Genomic DNA, 27907 nt, shown 5'->3' with positions numbered 1-27907 from the left:
GACTCTAAACCCAGGAACTCGGAACTCGGATCCCGATGCACAATGGGGTCCGTAGTTTGTCGCCCGCTAAACGAAAGTCATTTATTTCGGCTGATTTTTTTTTGCTGCGCTTCATTGCCGCCCAGCTTTTTAATCAACCCGCTGCCGAATAGTTGGCTCTGAATGCATTTGGGCTGAAGTGGCAAGGGCGAGGTCCGGCCCCTAAAATGCTTTTACATTTTTCCCCGGCGATTTTCAAGTGCAGCCGGACTTTGATTAGCGTGTTGTGTGAAAGCAGCGGTAGCAATTGAGACCACTCTGATAGGATTGGAGCATTCATCCTTTATCAAGGCTTGAAGGATTTATATAAATAAAATCCTAAGCTATTCCTGGCTATTAAAACCAAGTGTATAATAATCATTATAAGCTGGTCTCCATCTGCACCACACCAATTTAAAAAAAAAATCCGTCGGACAGGTATTTTAATTATTTTTACTTTAAATGCAAAAGCCAGTTAAGTTCATTATAAGATTAGTTATTAGGCACTGCTCATCTGCTTCAATTCACTCATTCAGTTCACTCATTTATGATTCACGATTTTGGCAGCTTTGAATTGCTCACCACACCAAATAGCGTTTAAGGCTGTATCACACATTCGATTTGCGGGGCAAGGGTTCTCTGTATCTATATGCCGATTGCATAGACATCTATTCCAGGACATGCATATTTAAAACTTAGTCAGGCATCAAATAAATGTTTACACGGCAGAAAAGGGCGTGGAAATCCATGCTTATGTTCAAAAACGACGTGTGCATAGAAAACTCAGTCGGATGCAATTTTCGGAGTCTGATTCGATATTATTTTGCGATTCTGCTGGGTCTGCTGCCCAAAACTATGCAAATAATTCATTTGACAGACAGGCAGCAAACAAACAAAGACCTCGCCTGTGTGCTGGGGAATAGGGGAATGGGGGAATGGGGGAATGGGGTTCAAAGCAGCAGGATGAAAGTGACTATAAAGTGTGAAAATATGTAGCAGGCAAATGGCAAAAGAAATTAAAGCGAGCAAATCGTGGCAGAGCAGGAAAAAATGTTTACTATGCCTGTGCTTCTGTCGGAGTCTGTCTCTTCTGTGGGGAACGAAGGGGGTTTTCTGGGGGTTTCGAGGAAGGAGCGGGCGCCCTGCCCCATTCCCGTGCGTTTTGCCTCGTCTCGTTTCGTTTCCGTTCGCAGTGTAGGCCAAAAGTCAGGAACTGGCTTCTGTTGGTTTATCTTTTATGCGATGCCTGGCATTCATTGAATGTCTGGCCCACCGCCTCCTAGGTCCGTCGAAATGGCTTTCTCACTTTCGACTAATACTCACTCCATTACCGAAGTGCAAATTTAAGCAGCTCTGGCATTTCACCTCTTTAGGCCTGCCCCTCAATCCCCTTAATAAAACGCTTCGCCCCAATTTGCGACCGTATGTGTAGCTCCAATGACATTTCCCTTTTGCCACCGCAGCGACCGGTCGCGTCCCCGTTATCAGCGATGCACCAAAGTATGCTTTAAAAATTTTTGGCAGAGAGATGAACAAATATTTGCCAAAAATTCGCATTAAAAATTTAACGTGTTGTGTCGCATGCAGGAAACCCAAAATGAAAATGAAAGTGGGCGTGGAAAGCAACTAGAAGGGGATACGGCCACCTTTTCAGTCGTGGCATTTTAAATATTTCATGGCTTCCATATTATTTGGCAATTGCCGCCAGATGGAGAAGGTGGATAGCGAGTCGAAGGGTCCACGAGAGATACAGATAGCTATTCTATTAGTTGTGGCCAGCCTTTAATCCCCCTCCACTTACCCCCACTCAACGGCCTTCGACATCTGTCAAAGCGAAAAGCCGATTTTCCATTCACATTTCCCTGACATTTCCGCAACATATGTGAGGTGGCAATATCGGGGGAAAAAACTTTTGAAAAATGATGAACTGCTCCGATTCAAACAAAGGATCCACCAATAGTCCTAGGAGAGAGTATAGAAGGAAGCCCGAATTCATCGATGCGGAAATGCGTTGTCAACTCGAATTGGTGGGTGGGCAATGCCATCTTTCCTATCCCCAATTTTGCCCGACGCCAGCAAAAAAAAGTTTTCTAAGCCGTGCAAACTTTTGGCGTGAGCTGCCGTCTCCGGCAATGTTGGCCGCTGTCAGTCTCCGATGTATCCTGGCAGGCTTGTGCGATATATCCGTGGCATCTCCCCTGCTCTAAGCCCCCTTTCCTCCTGAACGCACGCAAGTGATACTGCTGCAATCGCAGATGGCAGGCCTTTGTCCTGCGAAACTGCTTCGCATTTGTGCAACAATGTTGCTACTTTTTGTGCCTTCGATTGAGTTAAATGTGACACCCGACAACCATATGCCAAGTTATAACTCTTAAAATGTTACATTCTTGTCAATGAATCTAGTATACCCTTTTACTCTACGCGTAACGGGTATGAAAAGTGTTAGGACAACAAAAAATCTTATTTCTAGGTCAGAGATTGGCAATGTTTTTTTTATTCACATAAATACTCTTCAGTGGATCACAACATTTACTTATCTCTAGTACGGAACCGTTTTCACCTAACCGAGCAAAAAGTATATAAGTTCAGGGCAACTAGTGGTTGATTAAACGGCACTGGGTGAAAAAACTTGGTACGCTATGGTATGACCATAGCCTCGGTTCTGTAAGTCAGTGTTTCTAAGCACGAGACGACAACTTTTCCAGGTGGTCGGAGCTCCAAGGCGTCTAATGAATTGCATAGCCAGGAAATTATTATGGAATCGATGGACCCAGACACAGCCACTCTTACACGAGCGCGTTGTGAGGGGTTTTTCCCACACACACACACTGACGCACACAGTAGCAAACATGCACACAGGCACAGAGACTGCGAAAAGTTTTCCAGGGTGGAAGGAGTTGAAATTGGCAATTAACAAACCATTGAATCCAATAAACAGGATTTTAACATTTTGAACAAACAGAGAGCAGGCGAGGCGGAGAGGCGGAGAGGCGGAGAGGCGGAGAGGCGGAGAAAAGGTAGCAAAAAGCGTCGCCAGAAGGCGTAGGGGCGGGGAGTGGTTGACTGAAGGAGGAAGGGCCGGAGGGTTGCAAGGCTGGAAGGCTGGAAGGTTGGAACTGGCGATTGCTGCTTTCGTTCGTTGTCGCTCTCGTGTTTGTTTATATGCCATTTTTGATTATTTTTCTGATGTACTGGTGTGTACGCGTGTGTGTGTGGCTGCGTGCGTATTGGTGTTTGTGCCACACGATGTGGCAACCGAACATGCCGCGCGCCTACCCGTTTCCAAGTTGATGTTGAAATTGAAACCTTTGAAGTGTTGATAAAACATTGTTAGTTTAAAATTGGAACGAAAACGAGAAATTCATTTAAATTATTTGCCTGCCGAGGTCGTGAAAATGAAATCAAAGGAATATAAAGCCTAAGTAGGGCCAAAATGAGATAGCCGAAGAAATTTTAATTGCATACCCGTTTGAATGAATGAGAAATGATAAATGTAAACTTGTCTACGGATGCGGAAACTAAACGGGCGACATTTCACTGAAGTTCATTAAGTGTTAGCTTCTAGTCAAATTCAAAGCGCAGCTTTAAGTTCTTTAAGCCAGACGAGCCACTTCAGTCTCCATCTTCATTTGCCCTCATTAGAGCCTGATTTTATTCCCTAATGGACAGCCACCCTACCTTGGCTTTTGGCCGTAATCCTTGTACATTTTTTAATGAGCAGCCCAACAAAGGAAGAGTTCCCCTACAATTGAGCCACATTTCGCCACACAATAGATCAGTCGTGGAGTTGGAGCTGGATTCGGAGCGGGCTTCGGTTCGGACAACCACTTAGACGTACTTAGTGGCCACAAAGGAGAAACATATTCAGCGACGTACTATTAAATCATATTAAATTAAATTAATACTGCTGATACAAACAGGCTGCAATGCGAGGACATAAACAAAAGGCGGCACTGGCAGCGAACGAAACAAAAGCCGGCCAAAAATTTAACCAAGGGAAGGATCCAAGAGATGGAGGAAGCGAGGCAGTCCGGGCCTTGCACGATGAGTAAACATCATAATCGGGGGGTTTGCGGGGGTCGAGAACCGACGGAGGACTAGGGGCACGCACGCGGGTCCCCTTTAATTCTCTGACAAAGGAGCGAACAGTCGCCCGGAAATGTGGAAATTCGCAATCAGCATAAAAATTACATTAACATACAGCTCAGACCCGAGGCGAACTTTATGCGTGGATATTTAAATGAAATTATTTTCGCACGGAGCAGAAACACACAAAATGGAACCCAATGACAAGCCAAAGACAGGACACTTCAAGGAGCAGGCTTGAGTGGTGAAGGCAGCGGACGGCTTTTGGGGCAGTCACACTTCAGCGGCGCAGAACGGAAAGTGATTAAAATCGCGTTTCATGCGCAAGCGACGCGTTTGTCCCTTCCAAAGAGGGCGCAGGTAGGAAGTGGGGTGATTCCAAGAACCCGAGGGCGGTATGGGGGCTCTGTGTGTTTAGGATGTGGCGTTCGCCTCGGCTAAGCGATGTGGGTGGACTGAGGACTTCTGCAAGGCTTGACGCTGATGCACGGGAAATCAGCTGACGGAAATAGGGCAAAGCTTTGTTTATGTATACATCGCATAATTCGAAATTAATTAAAACAAGAGAGAACGCAATAGTCGAGTTCCCTGACTATCTGATACCCGTTACTAAGCTAGTGGAAGTGCGACGGAGAAATTTCTACACTGACAGTTTTTGGCGGCTTGTGGGCGTGGCAAAAAGATTTTTGGCAAATCGAGCAAAATTTACAAGACTAACAAAAATGTGACAAAATATCAAAGTGGGCGTGGCAGTTTTGGGCGGCTTGTGGGCGTTAGAGTGGGAGTGGCAAAAAGTTGTTCGGCAAATGAAAAAAAAATTTACAAGACTAACAAATATGTGAAAAAATGTGAAAACATTTTTTAAATAAGAGTGGGCGCGGCAGATTTGGGAGGCTTGTGGGCGTTAGAGTAGGCGTGGCAACATGGGTCAACAAACGTCTATGTCTATGCTTTTATAGTTACTCAGATCTCGACGTTCATACGGACAAAAACACGGACAGACGGACATGGCCAGGTCGACTCGGCTATTGATCCTGATCAAGAATACACATATATACTTTATTCGGTCGAAAACGCTTCTTTCAGCCTGTTACATACTTTTCAACGAATCTAGTATACCCTCTTACTCTACGGTAATAATAATATACATATGTTACTGCGTTCAATGCAATGATCCTTTATCGTTATTTCTAACAATACAAATCTCGCTATGCTGGCTTTTCCCCTCGCCAAACCAATGTTTTTAAGTAAACGATAAAGATGGCAAACCCTTGATGTCGTAACGTGAGGAAACAAGAGAATCCTGTAAATCGACAAACTGTTGTAGCGATCACTTAGTTCCTTTGAAATGGCTGTTCAACTGTTGAGGATCACCTGAAACCGCATCACCTACGTCGGTCACTTACCTGCCTCACATGACAACCTGGGGTTGCGACTTTTCAGTCAAACTTACACTAACAGGGGACCCTATTTATCTGACAGATCAGACCGTGAATAATGCAAACGAAATTGTTTGTTTGACAAATATAATTTTCACTGAGCGCTAAAGAAAAACTCGATCTCATATCCGAAACCCAAACCGAAACACGAAGAACGGTGGTGAAAGATTAGATGTGCTGCGAGCGGAGATTGCTTTGCTCCGTAAACAGACGTAAGCAGCTAACAATGAAACTGCATATGTGTACCGTTCTAGACCCGAGCAGATCATTAACGACAGCTGCTCAACAGGCGGACAGACAGAACCCATGCAGGTTGAACTACCTGATCGAGTCCCTCTGGGGAGCGACCATTTTCGATCCTCGTCCTTAGCGGACTAATCACCGGGTGGGACCAACCACTCGAGCCCCTCGAAGCAGGCGGCTCATTACGGCTGCTTCTGTTTAATGCTTCCATGTTGAGTCCATGTCTCGGTCGCATTTCTGGTTTTTGCACCTTGCACTTTCCTGTTTGCCCACCTTTTCGTTCTCATCATCTAGCTTTCTCTGTCTGGTTTCTGCCCTCTGGTTCCATCGGAACATTCCCGTCCCTGACAGCTGTTTCTCGAGGCAGTGCCTCGACCTGCTTTTGTTTTGGTTTTGGCAATCATCTGTTTGAATGTTTGTTTCGGATAAGGGGAGAACTCTTTTAGGTTCAGGGTCTTGAGACTTCTTTTTCGGCACAGTTATTCAAAATTGTCTTGCGGTCTGCGACGAATTGTCTATCATCTGTTGCTGTACCTGAATGCCATTAAAATTATCATTTGAGATCCTTGCCTCAGGATGTATGCTTGAGAAGATATCAGTGAATCGGATCCCAAGTCTGTGCTGTGTTCAGAACAAGCTGCCTAATTGGGAGGCATTGTGCCGAGGAAATCAGCTGTACGCGATCGCTGCGTGTTCTATGGAACCGTTTGTAAGGGACTCGAAGATATTAACCACTCAAACGCTCAGAGGGGGGCTAGTTTTAAAATATCCACTCCGATACTAAAAAGTATTTGTACATTTTGCAGCCACTTAAGCGCTCCAGAAAGTAATGGAGAAACGTGGGAAAACAAGTCCGTTTAAGCCCTTTAACTCAGTTGAATCTACATTGATAACAAGTTATATTTTTTCAAAGTAGATGTATTCGAAATGCTTAGTATATATTTATATTTTAACATATATATTATATATAACGATATTTATTTATTATTATAAAATAATATTTATTTTCATGATTTAAACTAAGCATTTAATATATTTATGTATTCTTTTTTGCACTAATCCCATAATTGACTTCCATGGATGTTCTCATGCTGGGCGCCAAAAAATCTTTAACTCACCTAATCCCATCACATCATCCCCGCCCGTTCCCTTGCACACGGTCTCTTTTCGTTACACTAAAAATCAATTTCATTCTAATATGCTTCCCTTCCGTGTTGTCCCGCTCTCGAGGGGCGCGAGGGGTAGGGACTTTTCTCTTTTTGGCTTTGCCCCGCGTTTGTAAACAAATCGCCCCGCCCACGGCCTCACGCTTTCCTCTCTTTAAGTTCACCGCACGCCCAGAACAGATGAGAATGAGGGCGGTACTGGGGGCAGGGTGGTTCGACGGCGCCCCTACCCGAAATACCAAACGAATTTGACTAAACACTTGTAAAAAATACATAACACCCCCGACCACACGAACGGCGGCATGAAAGGAGCTCATCCAAAAGCCGTGGAGAGGAATAGCGGGAGAGCACGAAGAGCTCAACCGAAAAAAATAAGAAAAACTCTGTGGGGAAGAAGCAGAGAAGAGCTATACATATTTACCCAGCCAGTGAAGTGCACTTCACCAGGCGCAACGGCGGAGGGAATGCGGCGGAGAAAGCGGAAGAGAAGGGGCACATCCCAGTATTTTGTGGTCTTCGCTCTCTGGGAGAGCGCATGTGCAGAGCTGATAATGCGAAAGAGCGGATGAGCAACGCGGAAGTGTTGCCAATACTGGGAAATTTCATAAGCAGCCAGTTTCACAGCTGTTAGTGTGAGTGTGATTGTTCGAGTGTGAGTGCAATAGGGTAGCACTACCCAGCAGGGTGTGTTTCATTCTTGAACTGAAAAAATATCCTGCATGAAAATGTTCTCACGGTGCCCGGCCATGTCCTTACCGCTCTTGGCAGTCCCCCTTCCCCTCCCCGCGTATCCATGCCGCCGCCCCCTTTCATAGTTTGCCGGGCAAACGACTAGCGGCGCTAGCAATTCCTTAGCTCGCACGACTCTAGTCCTTGCCTGCCCAACTTCCTCTTTCTCGGGCGTCCTCCGCCTGCTGCGCGCGCATCCCTGTTTTTCTAAGCTTCAGCTTCAAGAGGAACCTCGTGGTCCCGCAACGGCCCAGGATTCGTATGCAGCTCCCCGAATGTCCCGCCTCTGTCAGCCTGTCCCACTAGTCCTTCCATCTGGCCGTGTGTATCACTGTTCTTACTTAGCGCCAGATGTTGCACGTTGTTTTGGCTGCTCCTGCTGCCTGTCTTCTTCCGCAAAATCAAGTTTCCAAGTTCACACAGACAGCCAGGCAGCCATCCTCGAGGACACAAGACAATTATCACGAGGAAGCACACGCTACGAACTGCATTCATCCATTGCCTTATTTTTAGTTGAGTTCATTTTCATAAAAATTATTTTAATGCCTTGTCCATTAGGGCCAGAACGGAGGGAGCGTCCTTATTTCTTACGCATTGTTGGCTCAGCGCTAATCCGTTTTTTTTTTGCCATTTAATTGTGAGGCAGGACCTGACATTCTGCGAGATCCTTGTGTGCCCACGCAGGCGACTAGTCTGCTAATGAGCAACTCAAGCTACTGGATGGGACTTCAACTGCTACGGGTAATCCCACTCCTGGTCCTAAATAGCTGACAGTTGGAAAGACCCAAGGGGGAGCCCGAAAAGAAGTGTAGTTTTATGGCCCATACAAAAGCTGGGATGAGGATCCCTCGCTAGTCATGGCCAGATGAGTTAAACCTCATTACTTTGACATTACATGTAATTAAAATCTCTGCACCGACTGCCTTCAATACGATTCTACTCACTAGCTCACTAGCAGATTCAGGACGACATTATGGGACTTTCTCTTCCCGCTTAGGTTGACTTTGGAATCATTCTTTCTTTTTTGCTGTGTTGTACTTAAAACCACAAACCATTTTATTCAGCTTATTCTAAATTGGAGAGTTTCTTGGTCGAGCACTAGGTTTTCAAAACACCTTGTATACAGATTTTTATTAATAGTAAACAGAATAATAATGGTTGTAAACTGCATTGAAAAAATGTTGATTTTTGTAGCATTCTGTGTTTTATCCGCACCTCCGCCTGTAAAAGTTCATCCTGCATATCTAAATATTTCCATTCCCTTCGTACTCTACATTATTTTTGTGCCTTTCCAACAAATAATATCATAACGCACCGCGTGTCCTTTCATCCTGTTTTCTGAATCAGGATTTATTATTCGTATACCCTGGCCCGATCCAATCCGATCCAAACCGAACCGACCCGCCAGGACAGCAGCTGCCTCCTGTTTGGGGTCGAGTCGGTTCGGGTGTGTGTGTGTGGATGTGCTGGTATCTGTGGCTGCAGCCGAACCGCTGTGTATCTGTGTGTATTATCCTTTTTATTGCGTGTGCTCTGGCCGGAGCAGGCAGGGAGCGCAAAATGTCAAGTTCAGTTCAATAACACCGATTGTCCGTAGAGGGGGGCATGAAAATCCGATACGGCTGCCAGAGTCGGTCCACAAGTACCCTACAAATTCCGGCCTTAGAGTAGGCATTAATTATGTACAATTTCCAAAGGGAATTTGAGACATGTTTCGTTAGCTATTCGAGTTTAAACGCTTCCTTAAATATCGTCACGATTTCGATCAAACGTCTCCCCTTAGTCCTTGAATCTTTCGAAAGACAACGATATATCACGCACCTTTCACTTTCCATATCTCTATGCTAGAAACGTCTCACGTAGCGATGGCTATAAATACCAACACAAGTAATTGCTTTGGAAGTGGATTACTGCATTCGCTTTGGGACATCTTGCTCGTCTTTGGCCACGCCCGACGCTTATCTGCCCTGGCTAATTTGACAAATGTAGCGCATTCGTTACTCGCTGCCTCCCTTGTTGCCCCAAGAGTTGAAACTGAAACCGAAATTGCTTGGCATTACAATTTGGAAAATCAAATACAAAAGAGTGAAAATCGTTGCCATTACACACGATGAGACAACCGACAAACAGACATTCAAATCGGGTATGGGGGGGATCTTCCCCCCTTCACCCTTGGCTTCAAGCTGGCAACAAATGAGTTATGAAGTCCGCCTTATGGCGAGGATTTTGTGGCATTTTGCCGGCAATGTTTTATAATAATTTGTTCTATAATTTTGAGCACCTGGATTAGGGATTTCTTTATTTGACAGTTGGCGTCGGTGAATTTATCGAAGCTTGAGGTGATAGGGAGCTAGAACGAGGAGCTAGAAGAGATTGCTTTCCGTAAATCCTGGAAGCCACCCCGAAACTCGTGAACTTAGCAAATTAGATTAAATCGGCAGCAGCATTATGAACTCCATTGCACAATGGCATAATTATGCAATGAGCAACCCTCGCTGCTCAATCGCAATATCGCCGCAGATGTTATCGCAAAATCGTTTACCGTTCTGCAACCCTAACCCCGAACGGCCCTGAATTATGATGAAACACGCGACTCACTTGGTCCTTTGTCCTCCGTTCCCATTGAGATTTGCTGCCCCTACTGGACACTCTCACAGAGTGGACAGTGGCCGAGAAACCCCGATGGCAAGTTCGGTGCAAACAGGTTTATTTTTTCCGAGCGAGTGCCGCGAGGCAACCCCCCGGCAAGTCAAAGGCTTACACATCCCATTGATGTTGCTGATGCATGCTTCAGAGGCTGTCAGGTTTTCAGGGAGTGCGAGTCCTCTGGCCGCGTGACAGTTTTTTAATGAAACATACAGCAGGGGCCGCAGCCAACCATAACAACTTATTACGGCCTGCAAGTTCCACATAATCCCGACGAGCTGCATGCATTGCATTTGATTAAAGGCTCAGGGGTGGCATCACGCCACGAGCTGTCCAGCCGGTTCAATGGAAGGGTTCTGACCACATTAAAACGAAGCACTCTCCTCTGACCAGAGTTCTGTTTGCTGGGACTACTTCACTCTGTTTGCCGGAGGTCAGCATTCAATTGAACATTTTTCAGTGCCCAAGCAATGCATTGAAGTAAACTCTTTACTTAATCAAGCCGTTTATTGAAAGGTCCTCTTCGCATTGTATCTTTTAACTTTGAGCAAACACCAGTTTTTAATCAAGTCAAGCTAACCATTTATTCCAAATATTCTTCTTCTTTAAATATCCCGAAATCGCAATCCTCGGTAAATATGAATACATAATTTCGTTAAATTGCTCAGAAAAAGTAAGGAATTCATTACTTTGCAATTTGTTTTTTATCACCACCAGAAACATGGACCTAAATTTGACTTACCCCTTTGCCGGCAGAGGGCGCAGGGCTGCGAAATCTGGCCTATAGTCGCGCCTTTGAAATTCAGCGACGGGGACCAACTCCCCACCTTGCCATACGGTTCGGTTCGATTCGGTACGGAACAGTTCTGGCCAAGAGAGGGGATTTGAAGGGACAGAAAGGGTCTGAAAGGGCAGCAGGCGGGTTACTCAAGGGCTAGCCGCTCCACTAATATCTACATAAATATATGCAACACGCTGCTTCCGGTGTTGAAAGTTCCATTTCACAAAAGTCCATGACTTGATGTTGATAGGGGTGTGGTATTAGAACGTACGGCGGAAGAATCGGGCCCAAAAAAAAGTGACCGCAATTCGCCCACAGTGGTACTCGGAGGTGTGTAAACTTATCGGGTGCAATAATTTTAAAGAAGCAAGACTCGAGTTCAATTCATATTCTATATGGAAGAAAGTTAAAACGCAATAGTCGAGTGTCGCAACGATAAGAAACTCAGCCTTCCACCTATGTACATACTATATTCTAGTATATTCTATTACTATTTGGAAAACAGACGCTTTTCCTTTCACACCTTCCCTTACACCTCCTTTAGATACGGGTTTCTGATAATCTAGGATATCAACCATGGCGATCCTACGTGTTATACGTGTTCGTAATACCAAATGCTATATTAGATTCGTTGAAAAGTATCTAAAAGGTAAAGGGAAGCGTTTCCAACCATATAATTTATATATATTCCTGATCAGGATCAATAGCCGAGTCCGTCTGTCCGTCCCTAAGCCCTATACCCTATACCTCAAAAACTTATAAGCTAGAGGGATGAGATTTGACATGCAGATTCTATATATATACATACAAATGCAGCCACGACAACACTTCTGGAAAATATGTAATTTATTTTCATTTTATTATTTATTGCCCCAAATTTCTACCGATATTCCAGATACTGTGGAAATTTCTAGTTCGCACTTCCACTAGTTCAGTAATGGGTATCTGATAGTCGGGGAACTCGACTAAGGCATTCTCTTGTATTTTTCCATATACGCTGCAGCCGTTCTAAAGTCTAAACAAAATTTAAGCATGGCTTTTGAATTCAAAGAAACATAATATCATTATTAATATCATCATAAAGTTTAAAACTCGACCTAAGAAATTATAAAGGAATTATTTATTCCCACTTTATTTATTCCTACTCGGTTGTGGTGTTCTTTACCCACTGTGAATGTATTCAAGCCCATTGGCCCTGCGGCGGAAATCGGTTTCGGTCTCCGGCTCGCGTTTAGTCTCACATTAGCGTTTGGACCGACTCCGTCCGAATACCGTCGAGTGGTAAACTCGGATTCGGTGGGTGGTAGCACCCACTTTGTTCGGGGTTCTCGGTGGTTAGGACGAAAGGGTGGTGGCAGATAACCATCTCCCCTCAGTGTATGACTGAATGTTTTCCTTGCTGTTCCTGTGTGCGGTTCTGGATGGCTCAACTGAGGTTTGGGTTTGGGGGTGGTTGAGTGGTGACTGGGCTGGGGGCTGGGATTCAGAGAGAGAAGGGGGCGGCATTCGTGTTTGTTTGCTCGCTTGTTTGGCTAAAACTCGCTGGATTCGTCGAAGAGCTCGGCGGGATTGTGCCATGGTTGAACGCATATTGACGCTTATTAATATTTACATTTTTATTTGTGCGCCGTTTTGCGCTTATTTTGCTGCCAAATTTGGCCATTCAGATCCCTGTTGATTAAGAGCCCGCTACAGGGTAACACACCAATGTTTGCAAGAATAGCATTGGATTGCTGGCTTTAGTCCGGTTGTCCAAATTCTGATTGTTCCCTTTTTAATTGTCAAACAATTTGAGTCTGTGTTTTTATTGTCCATCCGAACCCGAAATGGTTTTTATGTCCAGCGCTTCCTGAAATTTGATGGCTGGCAAAAAGTTTGGAGCCTGGATTTATGAATCCTAATTGGACCGGTTTGGTCATGGGTGCTGTCCTGGTCCCGTGCACACATGCTTCCCGCGTTAAAGAAACTCACACTCAATGTTTTATTGCGAGGAATTTAATTAAAAATTTTATTTCTCGGTTCTTTTTATTGCAGGTAAATTTTCGCAGCTGACGCATCTCCCGCCATTTCCTTCCGGCGGTGGGGCTCCTGCTCTAGTTTCGGGATTAGGTTCTGCACGTGTCCCCGAACCTGAAGCCGAACCACTTAGATTGATTCTCCAAACTATGCTGTAGACTGCACGCGGCTGTCGGTTTAGGTGCACGATTTTAAGGCCGGAAAGAACCAAAACCACCACCACCAATGGCAGCACCAACGCCACCACGTGGAACAACTGTTCACGGTGGCCTTGGACACAAATGTTGCATTTGCTGCACACAGCATGTGGTATATTCATGCGTGTACTTAAAAAGGATTAGCAGAGTCTGCTCCTCGAAATATTCCTGCCCATCATTCATGGGTGGTGGCTTTCCGTTCCAGTTCCATTACAGCCAATCCCAAAAGCCTTTCTGTTGTCAAGGAGGGCGGCACAATTGGTGGATCAAACAACTGTTATTAATAAATCACTATTCAAATTTTAGGTAGAGACCTTTGATGATATTATAGACATTGAGTGCTTAAGGTTATCCCCGAACGCAGTTGTAATTTTAAAATAAATCGTCGGTATCAAGTGAAGCAATTCACTTCGAATTGGAATACCTTACACAAATGTATAGGACAACTTACCTAGTTATGAAGTGTTTAGGTGCCAAGCTTTAGGATTTTAATAGTGTAGAAGGAAAAAGAATGAAATACGGGTTTCCAAACAAAGAGTACTTAATCTATATCATATTTTGTGTAGGGAATTCGTTGCTTTTATGCAATGTACGAGTAACTATTTACCTATTATCATTATTATATCTCTATAGTATGCCAACGGAACTTATTGGCAGTTACGTATGAAAGAACATGACTTTGGCAACTGGATCCTCTCACTAGGTATCACTTGACCCCCTATTTAGACATTAATATTTATTAGCCTAAATACCAGTCCATTTATTTATGGCGGTAAGTCTACTACTGTTCACAAGGCAGTGGCCAAAATAGGGACAAATTGCCATTAACATAAATTATACATACACGTGCAATAGTATGATATATACCCATAAAGCAGGGCAAGACAGGTCGATTGAAAAAAAAATAAATAGCCAAAAGCAGGGTCGAAGCAGCCAGTGATCAGAAGTCAGATTGGGGCAGTGTACAGGTGATTGGTCGGTCGAATGAGCCCATGTTCTATTTCTATTTGACCTGCGGCGAGGAAGGGGTCGGGGTCACCAGCTTATCTGCCGCAAGTCGTCAAGTAAAATGAAAGCCATTAGTTAGTTGGCCCAGCCTCGCGAGTGGATAAGTCGGCAAAATAGATTTGGCTTTTTTTGCCGGTTTGGGGTTGTCCCGGCAACTGCCGCTGGCACGATAACCATCACGGATTGAATTGAAATGCTATTTTTTCGCCACTTCTGAACAGGACAATTAGGGAAACAAAGTTACGTGGGTGGATGCAGAGGGCAAAGACGGCTCTTCCCCCGTCTTATCACCATACTAATTATGGTATGGTAGTATGGTAGTATAGACAAGGTACTTTACTGAGAGGTGTGATGTCCTATCTATTGACACTTTAAACGTGCAACCGTTTTCCTGCCACATTTTTATCTGGGCGCCAAGCGCTAATGAGGAGTAGTGAGTACGGACTTTTGAATGGCAACGGACAGCTATGAAGTAAAATAGCGGTCAGTCTCGGTTACAAAATGCCGGCTACGCACGGTTGGCGATCCAAAGCCAGACAGACCGTTCCCCCGGCTAAATTCGATCCGGGAATTCGTTTAATAACAATAACACACACACGAGAGTAGTACCCAGCCGTATCAGTGAATGTTTTTCTTGGCTTTTCCTTTTTTCAACATCGTACATAATGAGCAAAAAAGCCAGACCAGCAAAGACCAGACAGCAAACAAGAAGAGAAGGGCCAGAGGCACAGGACATGCAGCTCACGTATGCGCTTAATTTTTTGTTTATAACGCCCAACCGCTTCCGCCCCTTTCGCCAGTCCACTGCGAGTGTCACTTGGGCCAACATTTTCGGTTTTGTTTCAGAGTGCTTCATTTAATGTTCTCCGATTCGCTTTTTAAATCAAATGTGAAAGCCCACGGCTGATGGCTTAGTTGCCATGGCCAGGTTCAGGAGCAGGAACCAATGCATGTGTGTGTCCTAGACCAGAGCGCTTTGTCTTTAGTCCTTTCCGAATGGCATATTTTTTAGCCAGTGCTTTGGACCCGGCAGCCTGCTCTCTGGAGAGCAGGAATTATATCCGATTACAACACCGCAGTTTGCCAGCCGAGCATTTGGTGGTTGAACGTCCAATATGAAATACAGGGCCTGCCTAAGTAATATGTATTTTTTAGTGTGTCTGTGCTTCTGTGGGTTACGTAATGAATCTAATGTAAACAGCCAAGTTATGTGAGTTTTTAATTCAATTAACGCACTTTATCTAAATTTTAAAATGGAAAAGGGCAGGCATATTGAAATGGCCATGCAAATGAAATGGGAATTCAAAGTTGACTGTACTCCTTAAATATCCATTTAACTAGGAACAGAAACTTCAATGCTACCATCTGTGTGGATCTACAAAATATCTTCCAATAGAACTGATATTATTAAGTAAATAATTCCAAACTCGTACCTATCAGATCCTAAAGTTTCGCTTATAAAAACTTCTTTACAGTCTGTTTACCGAAAATCCTTAGCAAGTTGACAAGAGGAACTTTCACGTTTACGTTTTCCTACTTTTCATGGCTCACCCAAAAATACAGAAAACTAGAATTACAGAGCAGCCGAAAATCCACAACTTAGCAGACAGTGGCGATGACGGTAATATGGATTATTATGGTTTCCATGTTGCTGATTACGACTTCGATGGGATAAAAGTGGTGGCAGGGAACCAGGTATCGGGGAAACCAACTACTGGCTGCCGAGACGGTCACAAGAACGAAGAAATTAATATTTTAATTACAACACATTTAACATGCGATTATGCGCTTCAATAAACTCCTTGTGGCCAAAACACGAAGCGGTGGCTCTTACCCTCGTGCACACGCCAGTACACTACTCACTTACTCCCACTTGCACTGGGGGACAGCGCCACCCACGCACATTGGGCGCCAAAAGTGTCATAACTTATTACGGTACAACCCGAAGCGGCACATCCGTTAAGCGCCAACGGAAGTCGAAGGCGGGTAGCTTTGGGAAACGGGCGACGGCGTGGCGTGGCTTAACAAAGTGCCAGTCGATGGCACACGAACTAAGCTGAAATCAGGAAGTGCACTCTAATTACCACCAGGCGACAGAAACACTGCCATTAACACTTTGTCCTACAATTTTACGAGATCAAACGAGAAGCCTTTCCGAAAGTCTGTTACTTTCTTTTTCAATAACTCCAATAAGCAAAAGGATGTGTGTATTAACCTCAGCTATTTGACCATCTATCTATCTATAGTGAGCTCTCTACTGCGGTTTCAAATCGATGGAGCACGTGAATTCCTATTTGATAAGATTGTTTAAAGTATAACCACAAGGGATATATGATGCGGATCTTTCAGCACTTTCAAAGTTTAATTATAGTTTCAAGGGACTCCTTAGGTGTTAGAGACCGTACCTACTAAGTCTTCGCTACGCTCCTTACTCTTTATATAGTTGAGCGAAGAAAACGGATTAATCGCAGTGTACGTCCCGACGTCTCTTAGAGCCGAAATCCGATTGAGAATCCCGACGAACGACTCGGGAGCATCGGAGGCCAGAGAACGAGTCAAGGGACAGCCAAAGGACTGCCTTAACAGCGTCTAAGGTGGCGCGGGTGTAATTGACAGCTGTTAGTTAACTGACAGCGGCTTAGAGAAGGTTGGGGGCCGGCGGGTGGTTGTGCTCCTGGCCAGGTTGGTGGGTTGTGGGTGGTTGAGCTGTCGACGTCCTTGTCAACGGCCGCCAGCAGCGTGCGGATGTGTGGAGTGTTAATCAAAGCGTAGTTAATTGCTCCGCAGAAGGAGAGCAGAAAGAAGGAGTTTTGATAGGGATTTCGTTGGGTGGCCAGGAACAGTGGATCAGTTCGCAGGAGGGGTCGTTGGGATCCCTGTGTGTGCCCTTTGATTAACTTAACCCGTTGATGCCGCTGTCATTATTGTTGCATGTCTAATTTTGCGAGTGCTAAGTGCTAGGCAGGGTTGAGTTTGTTTTTGTGATCGAATCGACGGCGCCACGAAGTCTGTAAAAACAATAAATACTAATTAAAATGTATTTAAAGAGTCCACAGTCACATGCCGTTCTGGATGCTTTGCCAGCCAACCCTCCACATTTGTGTCTCAACCCCATCTACTTCGAAAAGTTAAAGTATTTCTCAGCGCACGAGTTTGTGTGTATTTTTGTTTGTGAACTTGTTTTTGTGTTCCCTGCTTACTCGCCTGCCACAAGCGCCATCTAGCGGAAATGCTTCATAAAAACTTAATTGTCCGTGTAACAGTTTTTTATAGTTTTACCCCCAAAGTCTTGTTCAACTTGAAGTGCATGCAACTCTCATGGAAACATTCTGATTGAAACCGTTTCGTTGAAACGGTGACATGCCAATAGAGAATGTTTTGTAGTAAGTGTAATAATGGTAGGAACAATCGTTGTGAAAGACCGTTTGCGATGTCAGCAAACTGGGACTTGAACTAAGTGGAGTTATTTGTTTTAGTGTAAATAGTTTGAACGTCGTATGTGAATTCTTATACAAAGTAAAGGTTGCTTAGCATCATTAGTAGGATTGGTGGTGTTATTGATTCTATCGTTTTTTTTAGCAATTTACTTGATATTTAATAATCTACAAGTTCATCTATAATCACCAGACATTGAAGATTCTTCTCTTATGTTTCGACTTGCCTTTTCCGTATTGTTGTTTTAGTTGTTCCCGAACCAAGCTCTTTCTAAGCGCGTTCTGAAGATCAGAAGAAAGCCTGTTATGCTTATTATTATTATTCATCTACAAGTGTTGTAGTTTCCTTAGCACACTGCCATAAAAGCAATATATGGCACCATTGTAATCAGCCAATAGTGAGGTGACTCCCATACTCTCTTTCTCCGCTGCTCAGTCTATAAAAAAAAGCCGCCAACTTCGGCGACATCATCCATTCTCATCAGTCGCACTCGCAGCCCGTGACAAAAAGATTGCGACTGACAAAGGGAAATAGATTGAATTGCGTGCAAAATGCGTTTGCCGTGCGTCGGCTGCATCAATGGAACGTTTGCGCCTGTCCTCGCACCCTGAACGCTCGCACCCAAAAGGGGAGGAGCACCCTGGCCATATTGTGAGCCCCTGTTTCCGCCGAGCCCTAAATGTTGAACGTGTAAGGCATTTAAAGTAATGAAGCGGAGGCTGGGCAGCGGCGGCAATTCAGGTTGGCTGGCTGGGTGGCTCTTGATATTAGTAACATTTGGGCGCTGACATGATTTGGCCAGGACACTCATTCAATTCGGGCAGCCAATACATCAATATGTCGTCCAGTCAGTCACCCAAACGATCCGCCCAATGAGGCGGCAAACGGATGCAGGACCTGGATTAGGGCTGGACCGCAATCAGGATGAAAGGCTGCACCAGAATCTGTGTGGGAGATGGACTTGGAGTTGGAGTCGGAGTTGGTGGCCATAGTTGACTGCCTGTCGACATATGTGAGATATATCCAGGCAGTGCGTTAATTTATGTGCGGAATTTAAATGGATCACCATCCGGCTACAGGCCCTCCCACACCCCCACGGCCACGCAGCCGGTCATTTGCTCCCAAATTGGTGAGGCAAACAGTTCCAGACGCGGCATTGACATCAGGGAGCATCTGGAGGAGAAGGCCTTTACTGCTGGTGGGCCTTGATAAATGTTTGGCCTCACTGTGAGTGGCTGTTGTTTTAGTGCTGCTTTCGCCCATCCAAGAAACTGTTTCCAAGACAAGCCCGTTTCGCAGGCGATTATGAGCAAAGTTTCGATATTTATCAATTTAATGAGGTGCTACAGGAACGTAAAAGGGTATTTATTTCCTTTATGGCTTATGGTAAGCTAGCGGTCCCTGCTTCTTACCACATTAAATTCAGCCGAATTGAACTCTTCCGACAGCGATTCTGTTCCCTCTGACACTTGGTTACATCTCCGTCTTATTGATTTGTTTCACTCATCCACTTGCCAATGTCACTGTCATCCCGTTATTGATGGAGCCATCAGCAGATCCAGCCCTCTCCTGGCACCTGTTGGGATGTGGAAGCCGTCGCCAGTACTGAGCAAACCTCTTGGCACCTTGGCGGCTTAAGCTTGCAAACAGTGAAGCCCCCCCTGAGCCGAAGACTTGAACGCTTGGCTGCACTTTTCCTCTTCAAGTAATGTTTGAATCGGATTCCGTGTTTTGGCCTGACAACGTCCTCCTAGCCTGCCCTCATCCCTCCATCGAAAGCCGTACAAATATCAGCATCATAAACCAATTTATATAAAATTTTCCAATTTGTTTAGATAGATTTAAGCAGCCGCTCTGGGGTGGCACGAGCAAATCCTGACAAAGTAAACACCGATGGGCCAGGGGTTGGGAAGCCCCTTCTTGCATTTGGAAAATGACGCGTGCTGTCATTTCTTTTTCTGGCTCATGACATGGGCACCCAATCCCATTCAGCATCGCATTCCTCCCTGTTCTTCAGATGTTTGCCTTCTGCTCGCTGGGCGCTTGATAAATTGTTCAATCAACTTGTTTCGCAACTGATTTGGGCTGCGTCAATTTCCGAAAGTTGCTCGCAAGTTTTCTTTAGTGACGAGTGGACGCAGCCAAAAAAAAGTTTATTAAACAGTCCATGTGACCTGCCTCTACTACTTTCTGTTCTTCAGCTATCCAGCTAGCTCTCAGACTAAAATGATTCCTGGTCCCTGTTCAAGGGATTTCCCGGCTGAAGAGGGACAGGTTGTCCGGGTTGAGCGGGCTGAGTGGCAGTTCTCCCACCCTCCATTCTCTTGGCTTTCCATTAACGCATCTTGTATAATGCATTTTGCACACCCTTTAACCCCATCCACACGAAGGCTGCTTAATGTCAAATTAGGGTGGCGTTTTTGTGCCATGTGCCGGGGGTTAAGGGCTCGCGCTCGGGCTCGGGCTCGGATTCAGATTCAGAATAGGGCGGAGGGACTATGTTTGTGATTTTCATTAATGGCATTTGGCACAATTGCAACCCGATCAACCCTTCAGCACACAAACTGCAATTACAGGCCCTGAATTTGACTTTACCTGGGGGTGCAGCTGGAAGCCGTTCCCGGAAAGTTATCAAAAATCAACATGGGTCCAGCCTGCTTTCCCCGCCAGATGCATCCGCATCTTTGCCGATTTTCCCCTCTTCAAGTCAATCTTTAGTATTTGCAATCAATTTAATTTCAATGACAGAGCATTTGCCTGGAGTTTGCGAGCGGACTGCAGTCGTCGATAGTCTGGATTCTGTGTAAATATGCAAATCGAAAATGCAAATTAGTTGAATTTTGATTTTGTCTCGAGTGAGATGAATGAATGAGAACAGAAGCGGCTTCTTGTCTCATCTCCTATTCTAGAGCCACTGATGTGGAAGTGAATTTCAAAAAGTGGAGGGAATCGGTTGAGTGAAAAGAGAAGTAGTCTGGAATAGGATTAGGCTGATACATGGATAAGCCCTTTAAGGACGCTGCTCAATCAAATCATACTGCTTATGCCAGCTTTAAAATATCAGAAATCTCGAACAGAAATTGGATTACAGCTGGTGCTGATTACATTGACATACTACTCATATATCAACTGTCTTACACGAGCTGAAAAGTATTCAACCCCAAGGGTCTCTGGTATCCAGCCCTGAAAACTCCGAAACCCCTTGCAATTCGCGTACGCTAAAGGACATGAAGGTGGCATCAGTGAAAAGCCAAAGTTTAATTTGCAACTTGATCGAAGTATAAACATCAGTAATACTTAAGAAATATGGTTCGTGTAATGTGGCCCAGAAGGCTATCTTTCACTTGCTGGAAAATGAGTGTTCAGTACCAAAAAAGTACCCAGCTGTACATACATATAATAATTCTGAGACTTGATTTCACCATCCCATTTTTAGTATCCACCCTTTTAGCGAGACACTCGTCATTTCGCACACACTCCTGCGAACAGATCAGTGCCACTTCGTGCCAGGATCGTTTTCATTGTTGTGCCCCGTAAGCTACTATAAGCATCCATCGAAAAAAACAACAAATGATTAAGCCGAACACAGGCCAAATGCATTCCTCAAATAACTCAAATATTTTTAAAATCCATACACAACACACTCTACTCAAAGCTGAAGTTGAGGGCCTGCAACCCTTGGTTGCGGCTGCCTGGCAACCCTGAAAAAACCCTGGATGAACCACGGGACTAGCATTTGGCACACTATTATTATCATAATGCGCGCTCTTACTCGCTCTCATTATGTTGATTTCGATGGCATCGTTGCCTTTCCAGTTGCGGAGTGTGTGGCACGCGTGGAAGAGAAATCGGAATGGTCAGGATTGGGAATGAGGAGGAGAAGGAGGAGGTGAAGGAGATGGATCAAAAGTCAGTTCCCCAAAAAGCAAATCAAATTGGCCACAATGAAACGTGAGGCCGGACCGGGGATCGAGTTTATGTAAACGGATCTATAGCCGCATATGTAGATCCGAAACTATTTGAGATACAATAATATCAAATATGTACATATGTAGTGAACAAGTCAGTGTCTCTCAGCACATGGACTTTCAAAACAGATATTCCTCTCTTGAGACATTGACTTAAAAGATTAATGGAAACCCCGCTGCCTTATGTAACGAGTGTATTATTAAAGTTCCATTATTATGGCAATAAAGATCTAAAAAAAGAGTACTATAAGAATATTTTTTGTAATGGTAATGCGGAGCACTACAAGATCCTTTAGCAGAGAAAAACGGCAACAGTGCGTTCTCACCGCTGCATGAGGGAAAAACCTGGGAAATGGACATGAAATGGAACGCCAAGCAATAAATTAAGTGCCCGCTGGGAATTTTCTTTATCGAATTGTGCGGCTGTGTGCGTGCCTGTCTGCTCTGTCTCTGTCTTCCCAGCTCACTCTCTTCCTAAGTTTGCCTACCCGTCTACGTTGTGTGTTTTTATTGCACTGAGAATAATTTTGTGCTGGTTTTACTTTTACTTTCCAAACCATTACCATATTTTACAAGAGCTTTACAGCAATTCTAAAGTATTCCTTGTCCCAGTTTTTATTACTAGACTTACTTTCGTAAAAAGTATTTAATTCTAGATTAAAATGGGGAGTTACGATAGTTTTATTTTGAAATACGTCAAGATTTTTAAAGCCTAACTTTAAACACTTTTAATAAAAGATAGCATGGCACTATACAGTGAGTATGCTGGATGTTAAGTGCATCAAGCAATATAGGGGTTTATTTTGTAACTCCCACTATTTTAAGCCAGGGAGCGGATCCTAAGATCCCGCTAGTACCACAAAACTTGTAGATAGGTAGTAAATATTAGTCTGAGTGTAGTGCTCAGCAGATGAAGCCAGACCGCTTTCGTAGTGCGTTCGCCGTGCTTAAAGGTCTGTATTTCCCCGTCCCTCCCCCGACCCTAGTCTCTCGCCTGACCGAATAGCCTTCCCCTCCCAGTTTCCCTTTCCTGAGCTAACCCTTTCATTATGGGCTCAGTCGAGAGCGAAGATGGGCTTTAAGTTCATGCCATGTGAATTCATCTCGATATTCGTGTATTTTTCATTCGAGTATCTTCCCCGGCAACACTTGGCCTCTCTTTTGTCCTCCATTTACTTGTTGTTGCTCGGTACACTGTATTGTTATGTTAATTTTTGATTATACGCAACCCCATTGTTGTTGTTTTCTCGTTGGCGGGAATGCGAGTGAGTGAGTGAGTGAATGGCACGAGCGCAGTCTTTCATATCTGCTGCTCACTAATTTGTGCGCGTGCCGACGGCTGAGGGTGCCCTACCCTCCCCATCTGATTTCGACTACCCCCTTTTCTGCCGAAAATCGCATTTAATAGTTCGGCATGACCCGTCTTGTCCCCGTTCGTCTTGTGTGCCTGCTTTCCGAGGGCGTCATGTTTTTCGCACGTCCACGTGCCGGGCATCAGTTTCAAGCTCGCCCCCAACTCACCCACAAAGAGTTAGCCCCAACCCATCTCTTCCGTCTGCACCGTACTGTAAAATTAAAAGTGTTGCGCTTAAGTGTTTCGATGTGTTGTTGTTCTTGCCGCAAGCTTTAACTAATGTGTAAGACAAAAAGGAGCACGGCCACCAGATACCAGATTGTCCTAGGCGTAATCAGTGTCTGGAGTTTTGGGTCTGGAAGGAACGGGAAGGGGTGGACAGCAAGGGGTGGATTACAATAGTCAATCAAGTTTGACTTGGGGCATCAGTTTAACTTTGCTTTCGTTGCACGAACGCCTAATAAAAGCAAACATTTGGCGCTGACTGGAGCGACAACAGCCACGGATCATTTTTAAAGGATAAGGAAGCGGTGGTGAGGTCGGGTGAAGTTTTTTCTCCTATAACGCAGATAAAGAGATTGTCTCCGGATAAGGCGTTCCCATTGGAGGTTAATTGCGAGGAGGCCACGTGTGCAGGATCGTCGGTAGGCAGCTGATGAGGGAGTCGTGATGGGCTGGGCATTAATGAATATGTATTATAAGCGTTGAGGTGCTAATAGGAACGACACGCCACACAATTTGGGCGCAGGGCAGTCCAGGCCAGCAAAAGCGCTACAGCCGCAAATTGCATTAGAAATGCAAACAAGTGGGCTGCCAGAGCCCCAAACCACTCAAAGCCGACGTTCAGGGCCCCAACTAGCGGAAATGTTCGACATGGGAGCGGGCGCTAATTGAATATACAAAATGCCCAGGCAGGACCAGGATCAGCCGACCCGTTGAACCCCATTGAACCCCGTTGAGCACGGACGTGGACGTGGACGTGGACGTCGATGTGCAGCTGGATGTGGTCCACGTGTTAACCCTTCAGAAGTTGCCATTCTTGCCAACCAATCGACCGACGTCCGTTCCACAGGGTTAGCTTCCGCCAAAGTTTCGAAGGGTTTCGCTGGGTGCATATTCGGACATCGTGGGAGTTTTGACAGTTGGCGTGGATCTCCCGCCCCCATTATATTGCACTCGCCACTTCCGCTATGCCGCTCATTGGGTATGCAATTTTGTTGCCTGTCCCAATTGGGTAATTTGCCATTTTCAATCAATCTGAAACAAATAAAAAAGTAATATTTAAAACAACATAGATGAATAATGTGGAACAAAATTTAATCAGTTGAATTATCTTACTTGTATGTATGTCATACATATCTTTATTATTCCTATCACGTAGAGTGTACAAATCTCCCAACCGTAATGTTAGGGTATCCACCACGTCGCCATTACTAGTTATTTATACTCAACGCTGTTTTCAACGCTGATGTTGTTTGTTGGCCTTTTGTAAACTTTAATCCCATCTATATGCTTATTTAGATTGTTTCGCTGCTATGGGATTTCCCAGCGAGCAGCCTACCCTCGAGATGACTTTTTGACTAGACCTCTTACCTTTCTACTGCCATCGCTTTTTCTGTTTTCCGGTAGTAAATGTGTTCACTCCCTTTTCCGCACTGAGGGAAAGTTGGCCCTTCAGGTCAGCAATCCTTTGTGACTTTAGAGCATTTTTACTTTTCTAATGACTCCTAAGAATTAGAGTAGCTCAGCAATATACAATCGAAGCTGACGAAGCCTATTTCTGTAATTGGAACGTACCAGTCGCGATGTTACAGATCCTTTTCTACCGGATGTTACTTCTATTTCCACTTGCGGCGTTTATGACGGCGTTACTGTCGCTGTATCTCTGCTCCTGACACGTTGATATACATATGTATGTAGAGGTTATCTGGACTTCGTTGGCCTGCAATTTTCATTTCGGTTCGGCTTGGCTGGAGTTTGGAATTGGGATTGTGTTTGGCTTCAGTTCGGCTTGGTTAATCGTTAGGGTTTGCGTGGGATTAACCAGTTTATGGGGTGGAGTGGTTGGTATTTGGACTGAAGAGGTTGGAGACTGGCGGTTGGTTGTTCTATTGTTCTCGTTTTGATTGCAGCGTGCAGATGTCGGATTTGTTTAGCAATCCACTAAGTCTGCATTTTTTTTCTTTCAGGTACGTCGGCGCTTTTAAATGAGCTGCAAATCTGCATACCCGTCTCATAATGGTCTGTAAACACCCATAGATTTCTTATAGGAATCGAAGAAATAATTTTGCGATTTAGGCGAAAAATCAAAAGTAATTTCCGGTTTTTATCTGCAGCCCCCGTATTATGACAGCCAAACGATGAAAATGAAAGCAATCGTCTTTTACCCCCATGTGTTTCCTAAGGGCGGAGGCAATGGGGTCATTGTTTTCGTGGCTCCTATCCAGCATTTGGCATATGCAGACAGCCATCATGTTGCTGCTATTATTGGCTCCGCTCAATGGGGCCTGTGAATGAAATGTTTATTAGCCTGATTATTGCTCATAGACGAGCCGCCCATCCCCAGCTCCCTGTTCTGGGCTTCCTCCCAGCCCCTCTTCAATTGATATTCCTATGGACTGCAAGTCAGTCGAGTCACGCACTTCCTGGACCACGCCCCCAATTGCAGCTGGGGCAGGGCGGGTCCCACAGCTAAATTAGCAATTGTCACATTGCTACGAATGCATCGGCACACGGAAGAGGGGGAAATCCAAAAAGGCATTGGGGTGCAGGAAAACTGGAGAACCAGAAATTTTCCACTTTTCCAGCTTCCCCCATCTGCTCCTCCGGAGTTGGGCAAACTGTGGACAACAATTGAAAGCATCCCCTATTCACACCCCTCTCCACTTGGAGGGTTGGAAATTCGTTACAATTAGCACTCAAGATAGATGGGTTCGAAATGGATGGAAATGACAGGGGAAAAACGAAATGAAAAAAGAAGCATCGTCGAAAATAAAGAAACATTTATCAATAAGGTTCTGGTAAAACTGAGAAAACTTTGATTCCTCTCCTCGAAGCAACCTTTTTAAATTGTTCTGACGAATGCAGCACGCTTTGTAATGAATTGATAGTATTTCAATAGTTTAATGTGATTGAAACCACTTTAATCTCTCAGCTAATGAGCCATGTCGATGCCCGATGTCCAACATCTTTCGCCCGAAAATCGAAGACCTCGTCCACGGCCCGCATGCTCCATTAGCGTCACACAATTTGTACCTACCGAAAAAAAAATCCATCAGAAGGGGGCCCCACAATAAAATCCAATTCCAATGAAATTTTTCATCCCACCAAATTGAAAAAGCGAACAGAACGAAAAGACCAAGCCAAAAACAAGAAGACAGCAAAACGAACGACAGGCAAGCAAATAGCCAGGCTCCGAATCCACTGTCTCTACTGGAACACAATAACGTGGGGAGCAGTGCGGGGCAAGGGGACTACAGGCCGTTGGGGAGTCTTGAGAATCCCTTTTTATGGTGCACAAATCTCGGGCTGAACGAAAACGCCAGAGAAGCGGCGAGTGGACCAACGCAAAGTGGGAAACCGAACGAAGAAGCAAGACCTCTGCCTTCTTTCCTGAGGGGTGGAGATGACTTCTCCATGACGACGACGACAACGACGATGACGATGGCATTGTGGCCATATCTGTGCTATTTTATTAAGTATAGCCAGAAGCAATTAGGTGTAGATAAGTAAACAATAATGGTTCAATAATAGGCTTTTTCACAACCCGAGAGCTAGCATTTGGTGGTCAAATAGTTTAAAGCTGAAGGATATTGACAAAGGACATAAATTTTCCGTTTCAGCCATTTGTAGTTTTATTAGCTGGCAGGGTCTCTTCAATTAAATACGAGTTTACCAATCTGAACGAATAGCCCTCCAGCTACTGCCTTCGTTTTGAACTTGGTTAGCCTCGTGTCATTTGAGGATAAAACGGAATTCAATGAATTCTCCACACATTCAACTACTGTCAATGCTCAAATAAGTTGTGCACCGCATCTTGCCCGAACTTTTTGAGTCAAGTAGATCGACTCGGTTAGCATAGCCAATATTCCAAGAAGAGGTACCATCTTCCGAGGCTTGAGAGGTGGTGTTGCCTTGTTCGAGCATTGGCAGTGCTTAATGCAGTCCTCACATCTCCTGACAGGTAGCTTCTCCTTATTGAAGATACCCGGATTAAGGGCCAACTGGCAGCCATCCAAGGGTGAGTACAGACAGCAAAACGTCTCGATGTAACCTGCAGCAGGAAAGTGTTAGAGAGGGCTTGTGGTTTTAGATGAAGATCTGAAAACTGAACTTATTTCTAATGGGAACGGCGTGCATGATGAAAAGGGGGTGTTAAAACCCTTTAGGCCCGACTGGTACTCTTCCTTTGGCACCATCCATTGGTGGATGTAAGCACCTGGAGCGCAGTAAAACCCCGTATAGTTAGTCTTGCAGCGATACTTCCAGTGAGTGTTACAGTCAATGCACTGACAAAATGTACCTAATAGATGAAAAGATTGTTATATAGAACCCAAGGTTTAAAATAACCACTTACCTGGCACCAACAGCAAGACAATAGCCAGGGCATTTAATGCGCCAGATGACATATCAATCCAAATCGAAGTTTAAATTTGTCTGTTTGTATTGATGTCATCTATGAGATGTGTTTCGAAAATAATTAGTAAAACCCAGTTTGCTAGTCGAACCGAATACTCTTAAATCTAAAGAAGAAAATTTCCACATCCAACTTCTCTCAAGAAGCAGAGATCATGCGCAGCGCACGTATGTAATTAACGACAT

The 27907-nt window shown here is 44.7% G+C and overlaps 2 protein-coding genes across 2 annotated transcripts in view; one reads left to right on the top strand and one right to left on the bottom strand.

Moving 5' to 3' along the window:
- LOC122611596 (zinc finger protein jing) overlaps positions 1 to 27907 on the top strand; it is a 119339-nt gene that overhangs the window by 73565 nt on the left and 17867 nt on the right. The gene's annotated exons all lie outside the window — the stretch shown is intronic.
- On the bottom strand, positions 26796 to 27803 carry LOC122611598. The gene is made up of 3 exons (XM_043784792.1): positions 27663 to 27803; positions 27420 to 27608; positions 26796 to 27359 (listed from the first exon to the last, which is right to left on the bottom strand). The coding sequence occupies exons 1-3, from the start codon at positions 27712 to 27714 to the stop codon at positions 27100 to 27102; spliced, it is 501 nt and encodes a 166-aa protein (XP_043640727.1). The 5' UTR covers positions 27715 to 27803; the 3' UTR covers positions 26796 to 27099.

Source organism: Drosophila teissieri, chromosome 2L, assembly GCF_016746235.2.
Source record: "Drosophila teissieri strain GT53w chromosome 2L, Prin_Dtei_1.1, whole genome shotgun sequence".
In the NCBI taxonomy this organism is placed as follows: domain Eukaryota; kingdom Metazoa; phylum Arthropoda; class Insecta; order Diptera; family Drosophilidae; genus Drosophila; species Drosophila teissieri.
The sequence above is the reverse complement of the archived record's forward strand: the minus strand, read 5'-3'. Positions and strand labels throughout refer to the sequence as shown.